Consider the following 13,623-nt stretch of genomic DNA (forward strand, 5'->3'; position numbering starts at 1 on the left):
TTTTATTTATCTTGTTTTTATATCACTTAAATTTCCCCATGGCCTCTCCTTTTCTCTTCCCAGTCATACCATATAAGAATGTTTTCTAAAAGAAAAAGAGGAAAAGGGAAAAAAATCACAGCAAAACTGACCAAAACATGAAGGGAAAAAAAACACCCCTAAAAAAATGTAATGGCTTATACCTATGGATTTTTAAGTTTTAGCAAAGGAATGGCAGTAGATATCTTCTTACATCTCTTCTTTAGGGCTATCTATATTCTTTGCAATTTCTACTGTATCTATTATCCCACAACCCTTCCAAAAACCTGACTATTTCCATCCTTTGTCATCTTTAGCGATTTGCTGTTCTGAAGTGTAACCTTATGATTGTTTTGATTGCATTTCTCTTATTAGAAGTGATTCAGAGCATTCTTTCTGTGTCAGGAAAATTAGCTCCACCTCACCATGGCATATATAATGGCCTGGCATCCCCAGACATCAACCTGAATGTCAGTGTGCCATATCATTATGGAGGGAAGAGCTTGTTGGATTAAAAAAAGGTGAAAGCAGGAAGGAGAGGTCTTTTCTCTTGCTTCAGGAATGGAGACAGATCAGATGTAGTTACCTCTATAACTGTATAGTATAGGCCAAAAGCCAGCTAAATGGAGAATATATATTAAGCTTTTCTTAAGGAATGATCTATTTCCTAATCTTTTCTCTCACCTTTTCCTTTCTATTAATAAAATATTAAAAATCTCCAGCCAGACCCCCAAATTTTATATTAACATTTCACATGGTCTAATAGTTCATAGTTCTTCAGGAAAACTGTTTGTTTTCCTTTGGTTACTTATCTATTTCAGAATCTCTCTTAGTTGTCTATATTTCTATATCTAGTATAACAAACCCTTATCTGAGAAATTTGAAAAGGAAAAATTGTCCCCCATTCTATTGCCTCCTTTCTTATTCTAATTGCATTTGTTTTGTTTGTGCAGAAGTTTTTAAATTTCATGTAACAATACAACAAAAACTATCTTTTGTAACTGCCTCTCTTCCTTATAAGGTTAAGAAAACATTTCCTATTCAGGGAAAGGTAATATGATCTGCTTTTTTTCTAACTTTTTTTTTAATGACATGATCTTTAATATTTATTATGGAATGCACTGTAAGACATTGGTCTAAATCTAATTTCTACCAGATTGTTTTCTAGTCTTCCTAGTAGTTATCAAATAGGGTCTTCTTAAGACCAGGTATCCCTTCCACATTATGACTTTCCCTAGTGTTGTTATGATATATCACAGATTGGAATAAGAATTAAATGAGAATTTGGGGGGGCAGTTTTGTAGAAACCACAGGCAACATGCAAAGGCCAACAGATGACACAGAAAAAGCTAAGAAACTCAAAAAACTATTTATGGCACTGTATAACAGAGACATTTTATCTTTTAATGCCACAAATATACACAGTAAATGTGTAAAAAAAAAGAAAAAAAAGAAAAATTCAGACTTCTCTAATATGAAGAGAGGGCCAAAAAGTTTTATGTGGATTTTCCAAATCACAGGGGCACTATGCCTATAGAAAGGATACTAATTCATTTTCATGTTTACTGAATAGTGTCATTTTGTTGAGTTTTATATTTCTGATTTCTCCTTAAGAGTTTTCATTCTACTTTTTACCCAATATCAAATGACTATGATGACTGCTACTTGATAATATAGTTTGAGGTCTGAAATTTCTACTATAATTTCATTGCCCCCTTTTTAATTATTCCATTTAATAAACAAAATATATTGTTTCTCCAAATGAATGTTATGCTTTTATCTAGCTCTGTAAAGTATTCCTTTGGTAGTCTGAGTGGTATAGCATTAATCCTGAAATTAACTTTGGTAGTGTTGTCATTTTTATTTTATTGATTGAGCCCAGCCACTGAGATTGAATATTTCTCCAAAAATTTAAGGTGTTCATTGTTTCTTTAAGGACAATTTTGTAATTGAATCTATACAAATATTGGAAATATTTTAGTAGAAAGATTCCTGTTTCTTACCCATTTTGTAATTATTCTGAAATTGGATTTCTCTTTATTTCTCTTTCTTTATAAAATAAGACTACCTCTTAGATTTTGTTGTAATTACAAAGGATCATTTTTAAAAGTCTTGGTGCAGTTTATAATTTTTATATGTTTTTAGGACCACACCATTGTATGTAAATGCTGTTGATCTGTATGGTATTATTTAATAGTCTGCAATTTTGTTGAAGATGTGAATTTTCACAGTTTCTCTCTTGATTTTTCTAATAAGCCATTATGCCATAAGAAAAGAGGAAAATATCTGTCTTTACTTCTTTATTCCCTTTAATTCCTTTTCTTTGTTGTTAGTGTTATTATTAAGTCATTTCAGTTGTATCCAACTCTTCATGACCATTTGTGGTTTCTTGGCAAAGACACTGGAGTCATTTGCCATTTCCTTCTCCAGCTCATTTTACAAATGAAGAACTGAGGCCAACAGGGTTAAATAAGTGTCTTGGACAGGGTCACACAGCTAGTATCTGAGACTGAATTTGAACTTAGGATTTCCTGACTCTAGGCCCAGCACTATCCATTGCACTATCTAGGTGTCCCTTTTCATGTCCTACTGTTATTATTAGCTTTTCTAGAGCTAGTATCAAACAATAGCAGGGACAAGGGCCATCCTTGATTTACCCCTGTATTTATTGGGAAAGCTTCTAGCCTGTGTGAATATGATTCTTGTTTTTGTTTTTGGATGGGTACTTTTGGTGATATATAATTTTTTAATGTCCCCCATGTCTAAATATCCAATTGCATTACCATGCTCTCTTGGAAATTCATAGGGACCTTTTTGAGTTTCATAAGGTATTGGTCTAATTTCCTTTGTCTTGTAATATTTATTGAGAGACATTTGCAGTATTTTCAACCTGCTTTCTGGTTTTTTTTTTTAATCAACCCTGATGATTTATCTGCTTGTGTCCTGATTTTAACAATGTTTTCTTTCTCCTGAGATCTTTTGAAGTTTTAGTCTTTTTTCCTTATATTCCTCTATCATTCACTTTCTGAGTCCTTCCTCTTTGATGATGAGGTTCCTGGGGCTAGACCTCAAAGCTATTTCAGCCTCCTCTGAGGAGGAATTGACTTGCCATTGGCTTCTATTACTGCCCCAAATAACTTCTGAGGAGAAAGCAATGGATTTTAATCTTTCCTTCAAGCAGCTATGTGTGTTGGTACCCTACATGAGTAGGATGAACAAATGTCCCAGGAAGGGTATGGTCCTATCTTCTTATACCTTCCCTACTTCCCTAAGATGGCAGAATTAAGGTCTACTACTATAGCCACAGAATAGTGGGGTAAGAGCCAAGGTGTCCTGGTAGAGAATATAGCAGTAGCTGAGAAATAGGCCTCTTAAGCCAGTATTATTTGATCTTTTGTTTGCAAACAGCATTACAGTGAGCCTGTTAGGAATTAGTGATTTTCATCATTAATTTTTAAAGTAATTATCTTGATTGGCTTCTTCATTTCTTGGCCTATGGAGTTTGTAATTGCTCTAAATCTGACACATAATTCCTTGTTAAAAGAGAAAAGCATTAGAGATCAACTAGAAAAAAAATGTCTTTCTCCATCTTGTTGGTCATGTAACTAAGTATCTTTTTATTAATAAATAGGGACATATTTTTATGTTTTGCACTCTTTTGTATTAAGCATAACACACTTTTACTCAAACACCAATTTGATTATGACTATTAGAAATAGAAGTATATATATTTTATTTCTAAATATACATGAAATAATGTATTTAAAATATTTGGAAAACATTAAATTATTATATCAGTAGTTACTATTATTGTAATTCAAGGTATTCATATTGAAGTCTTACCATATATTATTACAAGAGGATTTAAAACATATTATTTTAAGAACTTATCATTCTAATTACAATTCTCCCTTTCTTGCTTATTTGTGGATTTGTTAATAAATTCTTCAAAGTTTTGTTTTTGAAATATATTCTTTTGTTTGCAAACAGCATTGCATATCTTATTAACAGTCATGTTAATGTTACATTTTAAAACCAGTCCAATTTTGTGTCTTTTCCTGTTTCTTTTTAGAAATAATTGGTCAGATTTTTTTTCTCTCAATGTTTGGTAAATTTTTATTTATCTTTGTAATTCTGCTGTTTAACAATTCTATGCCTTGGAGAATTAGAGTGGAGATTTCTACGAGTTCTATTCATTCTCTCTACTTACAGAGTATCAACTAATGTGTCTATTCTCTAAAATTTTCTCTAATTTTATTTATATATATACATATATTTTAGAATCAATAGTATGTATTGGTTCCAAGGCAAAAGAGCAACAAAAGTTAGGCAATGAGGGTTAAGTGACTTGCCCAGGGTCACATAGCTAGGAAATGTCTGAGACCCAGGAAGTGTTTGCACCCAGGCCTTACTATCTCTATGCCAAAAGCTTTTTTAAATTTTTAATTATTTAATACAATTTATTTTCAGAAATCTCAATCTCTTTCTCGCCTCTCTATATTTTAGAAGGTGTTACCTGACAAAAAGATGTTTATATATAGATTGTGCCTCATGTTTCTATTTTCAGTTCATTCTCTGGAGGTAGACATTCACAAGTTATTCTTCAAATACTAATTCTATAGCTATATGTAATGTCCCCGTGGTTCTACTCATTCCACACTTCATTATTTCATGTGGGTCTTTCCAAGTTTAAAAAAAATTAACCTGCTCATTGTTTCTTATAGTGTAAATGGCATCATTTTATCAAAATCATATACCACAATTTGTTCAGCCACTCCCCAATCAATGGAATTCCTCAATTTCCAGTTCTTTGCCACCACAGAGAGAGTTGTTAAATGTCTTAGAACAATATTTTCCTCTTTTCCCTGATGTCCTTGAGAAATAGACTCAGCACCATTTCAATATCTTTTAGGAAAAAACAACCTAACTCACAAGAGAGCAAGGAAAAGCAAGTGAAGTAAAGCTACTGTTCCTACCATAACTCATGTAAATCCTATTTAAAATTATCAGCTGACTATGCCTATGCACTGGACTTGGTTTTTAATAGGTCATGAATAGGCATAGAAAGGTTTTATGGGTAACCTACTAGTCAAATGTATTAGGTCTTGGGCATCTAACCTCAAAGACTAAAAGTTTCAGAGATAGACAAATTTAATGAAAAGGAGAGGCTTTGTATTAGACTAAAAAATTTTGTGTTAAAAGATGACATAGATTTATTCACTCCATCCAGGAATGCTAAAACTGGCAGTCAACAACCCTCTGAGGTAGGTAGGAAGTATAGGTATTTTTATATCGTCAATTAGAGTTGAGAAAACTGAGAATCAAAGTTAAGTCACATTAATTAATTAGGCATTAACATGCTTGGGGTTACAGAGTTAGGAATGACAGAAGGAAAGATTTGAATATAGGCCTCACTGATTTCAAGTCCATAACTCTATTCATTACAACATTCTCTAGAAACTAGACATGTGAAGGCCCAGAAAAATAAAAAATAAAGTAAAATTGATAAAATTCCTCTTTTCTCTAGTTTTCTTCTCTTCCACATTTCTCATAAAATCCCAAATCAATATGATTCAGTAAGGAACAGCCGCAAATAACTATGAAATGGACCCCACAGTGCAAATGCAATACTCTATTGAGATGATCTCCAAAGTAGTCTTTCCCTTAAAGGTACTTTGGAAGCAAAGCGTTAGGTGTAATATCAAGGCTATAATGGTAATCACAATACTCCTGGTAAAGTTTTCCAATAGCAGCTATCTTGAGAGTCTGTTTTAAAACTGTTTGATTCTTTAGTGATATTAAACTGAAATGTAAACTGTAACTGACTTAGAAAGTCATAAATTAACATGATATTTTATTGTATTTTAATTTATTAATCTTTTCCCAAATATATTTTAATGGTTCCAGCTCCTCTGGAAAAGTATGGGCGAGGGAAAGGAGATGCTGCCCTCAGGGCACAGGTCTGACACTTTTACCTCAGAAGATCTAGGAGTTTACATACTTCCCCTAGACTGCTGTTTCAGCAGCAGAGTTAACATCTGACCTCCAATGATTTTTAGACAGTATGTGCACTTGATCTTCAAGACATTCCTTTTCTTGCTTAAGGATATCACAGTTACCACCATACTTTCCTTTTCAGAACACTGGCAAATCACTTAAAATGTTGCCAAATCTCTAGAATAATATAATACTGATAAAATTGTTTTCTGTCCACTTGTTTATCTTTGATCCACTTTGATATGTTTGGTTCCAATGTAATTACCTTATTGGCACAGACTGTAAATATAATATTTTCCATGCTTCCATGAGGTCCAAGTTCTTGCTTCATTTCTGCCAGCCAGCCATCAAGAGCCTCAAAAGAGTCCTTCTGGCTAACATCATAAACTAGGATGACACCCTGTGTGTCCTTGTAAAATTCATTTCGAACCTATAAAAAAGGTAAAAGCTTATATTTAGGTTTCTAAGCTGTTCCAAAAATTTCATAGTTTTTCACAAACAAAAGCACTGCGATCAGAATAACAAGAAGAGAGGCATTGTTAAACAAGAAAAAGTCCACATTAAACTTTTTTTTTTTTTAGTTCTGAAATCCTAAATCTATAAGGAAATGATACAAATCTGGAAAGTGTGATCAAAGGACAAAATAGGCAAATTTTGACAAAAGAAGCATAAACTACAAATAATGTTTGAATGTTCAAAATTCTAATTATGAACTAACACTGTGTTCAATAACAAAGTTAAAATAAAATTGAAATAATTGAAATAACTAAGAATTTTAAAAATTTGAGCTAATAATTAGAGAAATACAAATTTAAACAACTGAAATATCATCCTACACCCAGCAAATTGACAAAGATGAAAAAGTTCACTTTTTGTGTGATTATATGGAAAAACAAACCCTAAATTAGTTTTTCTTAAGCAATACTGAATTATACAATGAAAGTTACCAAAATATTCATACCCTTTAAGCCAATGATTCTACTACTCAGTTTCTATCCTGAGGTAACATAGGAAGAAAAGATCAATTTATGCCAAAATATTTTTTAAAACACAATCTACAAAAATAAATAACTGGAAACAAACTTTGTGCTCATTGATTGGGGAATAGCTAAATACAGAACAATACAAGAAAGAATGCTGAATCTGGAATCAAAGGACTTGGATTTAAATTGTGTCTCTGATGATTTCTACCTACATGATTTAATCTCATGGGACTTGATTTCTTCATCTGCAAAATGAGACTGCTGGAATAGAAGACTTCTGGGGTTCCCATAAAACAGCAATGAAATATGGTTGTGTCAAAGTATCATAGCACAAGTATGAAGAATCCAAAGAAACATGAAAAGATATATAGTGATATAAAGTAAACAAAACCAAAAAAATCTGTTCACTGCCCACAACTATGTAAATATGGCATAAATTTCAGGAAAAATATAATGGTTTACAATGATATTATCTTTTATGACTAAGCATGTACTCTGTGCCAGGCACTATAGGTACTCAGGGTTAGCATCCATAGCCTTCCTTTTTTTTTTTTAAATAAACAGCAAGAAGCAAAAGTATAGAGTTATATGCATGATGATTCACAATCACTTTTTTGCATTGTTTCACATAAATTTTTCAGGAATCACATTTTATTTTTTAATGAAATTATTATTAATTTAACATTGTCATAGATGGCTATGAAGTTAGCAAAAATTTTCCCATGGTAAACAGCTTTCCTTTCCTTGTTTTGTTATAGTTTATAAAGCACAATCCCTACAAGAACCTGGCAAGGTATAAATAATCATCAAGTATTATCTCCTTAGAAAAAGAAACTAACCCTCAGTCTCTTAGTTCAGGATTATGTAGTAAGAAGATTCAAAGCCAGAACTTCAAATCTATTACCTTCAAGTCAAGTGCTTTTTTTGCTGCTTCTCTGGCATACTGCTTTAAATAGTGTTTATCTTCAATAGCCCTCCATAAAATATATAAACAGACGATGGCCAAATTATTTCCATTTTAAGAGATTTATAGTATTCTTCAATCATGTCTCATGAATACCTAAAATTAATATTTATAAGAAATACAACATAACACTAGAGTGACCAATGGCCCCCCTGTGTAGCTCTTTACATTAATGCATGGCTGAAGTTAAGTTTGGACAGGCTTGGGAAGACTTCTCTGTTCCAATACAAGGAAGAAGGTAGAGCCCAGAGGACAACACGCACAATGATGCAAATGAAAACCCTAAAATTTAGATTATATGCAACCGATCTTGTTTCCAGATGATCAATAAAAAAACACACTTCATTTCCACTTAGCAAAAAGGTTCTGGCCAATGAAGTGTGGAATGTTGCATTTACTATCAACTGACTTTGCTTAACTGTTTGTTTGTTTTTTTTTGTATAAAAGGCAGTTTTATGGCAAGGTTATCAGGAAGTGACTAAAGTTGTTTGTTTGTTTTTTTTAATGGCAGTAGTAAGACATTTTTAAAAAACAAAATTAATTGAATTACCAGTAAGTTAAGTGAGATATCATGAAATAGTAGCTAGAGAACCCACTTCAAAGCCAGGAAGATGCCTTTTTAGGTTCAAAATCCTACCTTTGACAGCATCTTAGGTAACCCTACCTAACCCCTCTCAAGTTGCAAAGAAGGTGCTTAAGGCATTTCTTCTTTCAGGAGCTTCCTACACCACTGAAATCATAGTTTCAGTCCCCATTCCTATCAGTAAATTACAGAGCAAGAAAAAGAGGAAAGGGCTTCTACTTTGTAAGATTTAAAATTGCGGTTTTTGATTCAATAGGAGAGTTGTAAAGTAATATTGTGGTTGCTGATTTTAAAATATTATAGCTTAAGTCAAAATGACTTTTAGCAGCTTTTATTTATAAAGAGGTGGAAAGAGTGAAAGTGGGAAATGTAGATAAAGAGACAGATTCTTAACAAGCCTACCAGCCCTAAAAGCTTCTCCAGCAAAGTGAAGTCCTGTTTAGGACCCCAGCAGAAGGCTTCCTCAGGTCTTGATCTCCAATCTCCATGTGGAGTCTTCAACCAGAAGTCCACCAGCACAGCCTACTCTACAGCCTGAGCCACTCACCCAGCAAACTGATGCAAGATCCAAGGAAAGAGTCTCCTCCAAAGTCAAGCCAGGAATCTCCAGAACCAATCTCTCTAAACACCAGGAAAGGAATGGTAGAAGGCCATCCTCTACAGCCTGTGTTGGTCTCTTTTATACTCCATTTTCCAATTTATTTCATCTCTCCCCCTTCTTCACAGAAACCAATTGCAGTCTTTCAATTTTCTTAGTCCTACCCAGGGCTAGGCAGTCCCCTTTGGAGGTGAGAGTATTTGACTTGTGACCTTTCTTACTTAAGTGTTGAGTAGGGGTGTTTTGGGTTCTTGATTAAATTATAAGTTACTGAGTTACAAGTTGCTGCTTGATGTCATTAAAATAGACAAAGAGATAATTCTATCTTCATAACTTATGTGCAAAAAATACCACTTGTGCCATTTCTAGGAAAAAAACATTTTAACCTCAAGCTTGGTAGGCTTACTGCAGTTTGTTCTTCACAAAAGCAAGCCTGAGGAATGACACCAGAATATAAATCTCTAAAATCAGAGAGAGGAGGAAACTCTAGCTTGCAGGCCAGGCCTAGGTATCAAGTTAATATAATTTGGCCTAATGTACTTATCTAAAGTTGAGTATCTATCAGAAAGTGCTAACTCTATCACTAAAGTTGATCAATTGAATTGAATGCATATTTGAAAACTGGTGAGCAAAAAGATATGGTACCCAAATTCTCTAGGGAAGTCTCTCCCTTGAAAATTCCTCTCAGGTAACATTCTAAATATGGCTTTCTAAGACATAAGGCAGATGACCAGAAATAAGTCCTTGGTAAGAGGTTCGGATAGTATAGTATGAGTGAATAAACTATTATAGTAAGTAAAGACATTGTGAGGGAAGAATCAATGTTTAGTTAGGTAATCTAAGCTATCAGAGACAAGTAGAGGGCTGACAGGGTTATTGCAGATGATAAGTCTTATGTATATTAGGGAATGCTAGTTTGGGACTTGGTAGGGAGAGAGTAGTTTTGACTTTTAAGAAGGGAAATATTTCATGGAATAGGGGCTTCATTGGCTGGAAATGTTCTAGGCCACTAGATTGAAACAGATTGGTGGGTGTTTAAGGATTTAAGGAATTTCTACTGATTCTGTAATTCTATAACACTGTTCTAATGTCTACTCCTACCTGACTGAATGCTCCTTCTCTGACATATCTCCATTCAAATTCCATTCCATAATCACGAGTATCCCAGATGATCTCTTCTTTCTACCTAAAATCTTCAAGAGATCATGTTCCCATGGATTCAGGTATCATCTCCATGCTAACACCCAAGGCTACACATAGCTCAAATCTCACCTCAACTTCAGTCATCACAACTGCTTTTCAAAAATATCCACATGAGGGGGTAGCACGGTGGATTGAGAGCCAGGTCTAGAGAAAGGAGCTCTTAGGTTCAAATCTGGCCTCAGATACTTGCCAACTGTGTGACCTTGGGCAAGTCACTTAACCCCCATTGCCTAGCTCTTACCACTCTTCTGCCTTGGAACCAATACACAGTATTGATTCCAAGATGGAAGGTGTAAACCTCAAAATTTCTTAGACTTATAAATGTTGGAAATTTCCCCATTGGGAAATTTCATACTTGAAAAATTTCCTATTGATAGTGGGTCTTGACTATTGGAATGTGAACCCCATTGGCATGGGAGGTTCCTTCTCCTACCTTCTTAAGATTACTTTAGGACAGAAACCTTTTGCTGAACAATGGAAAGGACTTTGACCTATGCTTAAGCATAGAACAGGAATTTCTTTGAGTCATGATTGATTTTAGAATTGATACAATGGAGATACTTGGAATCAATCTCCACCCTATTCAGTCCTAACAGGATTGAGTAAGGGCTGCAGCCTAGATCAAAATTTAATTATTCCAATCTCTACCCTACTCAGGTTAACAGGATTTAGAAAGGGCTGTAGCAAAGGATCAAAGATTTAATTATTTGAAAATATGACCTTCAACAGACATGTGCAAAAGCCAGAGACCTCTGGGCGGTCCTGGGTTTAAGCTAGAGCCTCCATTGGCACAGGGAAATTGATGGACAGGTGATTGGTAGATGTGAGGACTGAGGGGAGGCAACTTGGATGGTTTCCTTAAAGATAGGGGAGTCTGAAGGACTCGGGGTGGTGGTTGAGAAGTTGGTCGGTGTGGTTGGTGTGTGCTCTGAGAAGCTTGCTCTGAAGGAAGCTGAAAGTGGGGGCCTCTGAGACTGTTTCTCCATTTTGGTCACGTGAGTGATAGGGACTGATCTCTTTTCTTTGCCCCAGCTATCTAAGGGCTTGGGCCTTTTGGCCCAGCCTAAACAGAAGGGGTATTTAAGCCCTATTTCCTTCTCTCCCCTTTCCCTCTCTCTCTCTCTAATTACTTCCTCCTATTGTAATTAAATTCCATAAAAGATTGACGGCTGACTTAAGTTTTCATTTAGGAATTACATAGCTGATTCCTTGGCGACCTTAAATGAATATATATCAGTCTTTTAAAGTGATTTCCTTGTCACAAAGGTAAGGGTTTTAAAAAAAAATATATATATATATGTATATATATTTTAAACCCTTACCTTCCGTCTTGGAATATATATCCACATGAATGTTCCATCAGACCTCCTATGCAGCATGACCAAAAAAAGGAAGTTATCATCTTTCTCCCTAAATCTATTCTTTTTCCAACTGCTACTTTAGTTGTGAGTTCCTCCATTCTCCTGATCAGCCAGACTCAGAACTCAGAATTATTTTTTGAGTCTTCTTTCTCCTTCAACCCTTACATTCAACCAGTTGTGGAGCCCTGAGAACTGTAACACAATCTCTCTCTTATCTTTCCTTTCCCTTTCTCTTCACTTCCTCAGTCACTACTTTTATTTTGAGTCCATATAACTACAATCCAATCTGTCCCAGATCTGACTATGCCATTCCATGGCTCAAAAGCCTTTAGTGACTTCTTATTGCTTCTAAGATTAATTTTTTCTTAAAATCTTACTTTACATCTTAGAATCAATATTGTAAATTGGTTCCAAGGCAGAAGAGTGATACAGGCTAAGCAATGGGGGTTAAGTGACTTGCTCAAAGGCACACAGATGGGAAATATCTGAGGCCAGAGTTGAACCTAGGACCTCTCATCTCTAGGCCTGGCTCTCCATCCACTGAGCCACCCAGCCCCCTCTAAGATTAAATATTAACTACTCAGTATGACACTGAAGAGGCCTCACAATTTGGCTCCACTTAGTAATCATCTTTCTTTAAAAAAAAATTTACTGCTATATTTTGTTTTGACATAACAAACATTTCCTAGCAAACATCCAAAATAAACTCCTCCACAAGTAGATGTCCCAAAGAAAGCTAAACAAAACCACAACCAGTATGATTGTGACTATCATACATTTTACTTCTGTGATTTACCAACTGTTCAAAGAAGGTCATGTACAATGGCTTTGATAGTATGGTACCCAGATTACCAAAATAGATCTAACCAGGGTTTATTGCCTTTATTTGTACTGTTACAGTAATAAAGAGTTTTCTTTTTATTTTACTTTCCTCAGTATCACTTCATACAGATATTTTCAGGTTTCTCTGAATGCTTCACATTTATCATTCATATGCCACTCATATAATGTATTTTGCTCAGCTATGATCTAATCATCAAATAAATATTTTATTTCCAGCTTTTGTTATTACAAAAAATGTTGGGACATTTTGCTGTAGTAAAGATTGTTAATAAAGTAGATGCCCATTGAATAGGGAATTAATAAATAAGCTGTAGCACGTGAATGTAATATGACTAAACTATAAAAAATGCTAAATATGAAGAACTCAGAGTAACATACTTATACAAATTGGTTCAATGAAAAATCAGAAAAATAAAAATAAAATGATGACAATAAAAAGCACAAATCTCTTAAAAGCAAGATGGATTTTTTTCATTTCTTTTTAAAAGGATGCTCTTAAAAGCAAGATGGATTTTTTTCACTTCTTTTTAAAAGGATGCTTTCCTGAGTCTGTGTTTCATGTTTGTTTTACGTGTCTTTATGTGTATCCAAGTTACAAGTCTTGTCTCTATATTTTCCTAATTGAGCATTCACAAAATATGTTTCAGAGACCTCCATGAAAGGGGGTAATTAATTCTGGCCTCTAAACTTGACAGACTGCTCCATAAGTCTTCTTTTTCCTTATCTTGGAGGGGCCCATCCAAGAGATAATTTGGAACACATAAAGGGAAAATTTATCCCATAATTTGACTATTCTCTTAGATTAAATAGTAAAGATTTATATAGGTAACTTTGGAAAATTGCTAATTAGTCTGAAAATGTAATGTGATACAGTGTAATTTTATGGTGATAATTGTATATCAATTAAAGGTGAAATGTTAGAGAATTGTTTATCATTAGGACTAGTAAAGTATATTATTTCATTTAAGTGTCAAATTCAGTTAGGCATAGGTTATAGTATATTGTGGAGAACCTTTTTAAGATTTAAATTTTGGATTTTAAAATGAGATGTTCTTTAATTACATGTACTGTTA

The 13,623-nt window shown here is 34.1% G+C and overlaps 1 protein-coding gene across 2 annotated transcripts in view; it reads right to left on the reverse strand.

Moving 5' to 3' along the window:
- DNAJC27 (DnaJ heat shock protein family (Hsp40) member C27) overlaps positions 1 to 13,623 on the reverse strand; it is a 64,391-nt gene that overhangs the window by 25,835 nt on the left and 24,933 nt on the right. For both annotated transcript variants that reach the window (XM_001370739.4, XM_056813133.1), the window contains one exon: positions 6,281 to 6,445. In XM_001370739.4, coding sequence (XP_001370776.1) covers positions 6,281 to 6,445 — 165 coding nt within the window. The remainder of the gene's footprint in view (positions 1 to 6,280; positions 6,446 to 13,623) is intronic.

This window comes from Monodelphis domestica, chromosome 1, assembly GCF_027887165.1.
Source record: "Monodelphis domestica isolate mMonDom1 chromosome 1, mMonDom1.pri, whole genome shotgun sequence".
In the NCBI taxonomy this organism is placed as follows: domain Eukaryota; kingdom Metazoa; phylum Chordata; class Mammalia; order Didelphimorphia; family Didelphidae; genus Monodelphis; species Monodelphis domestica.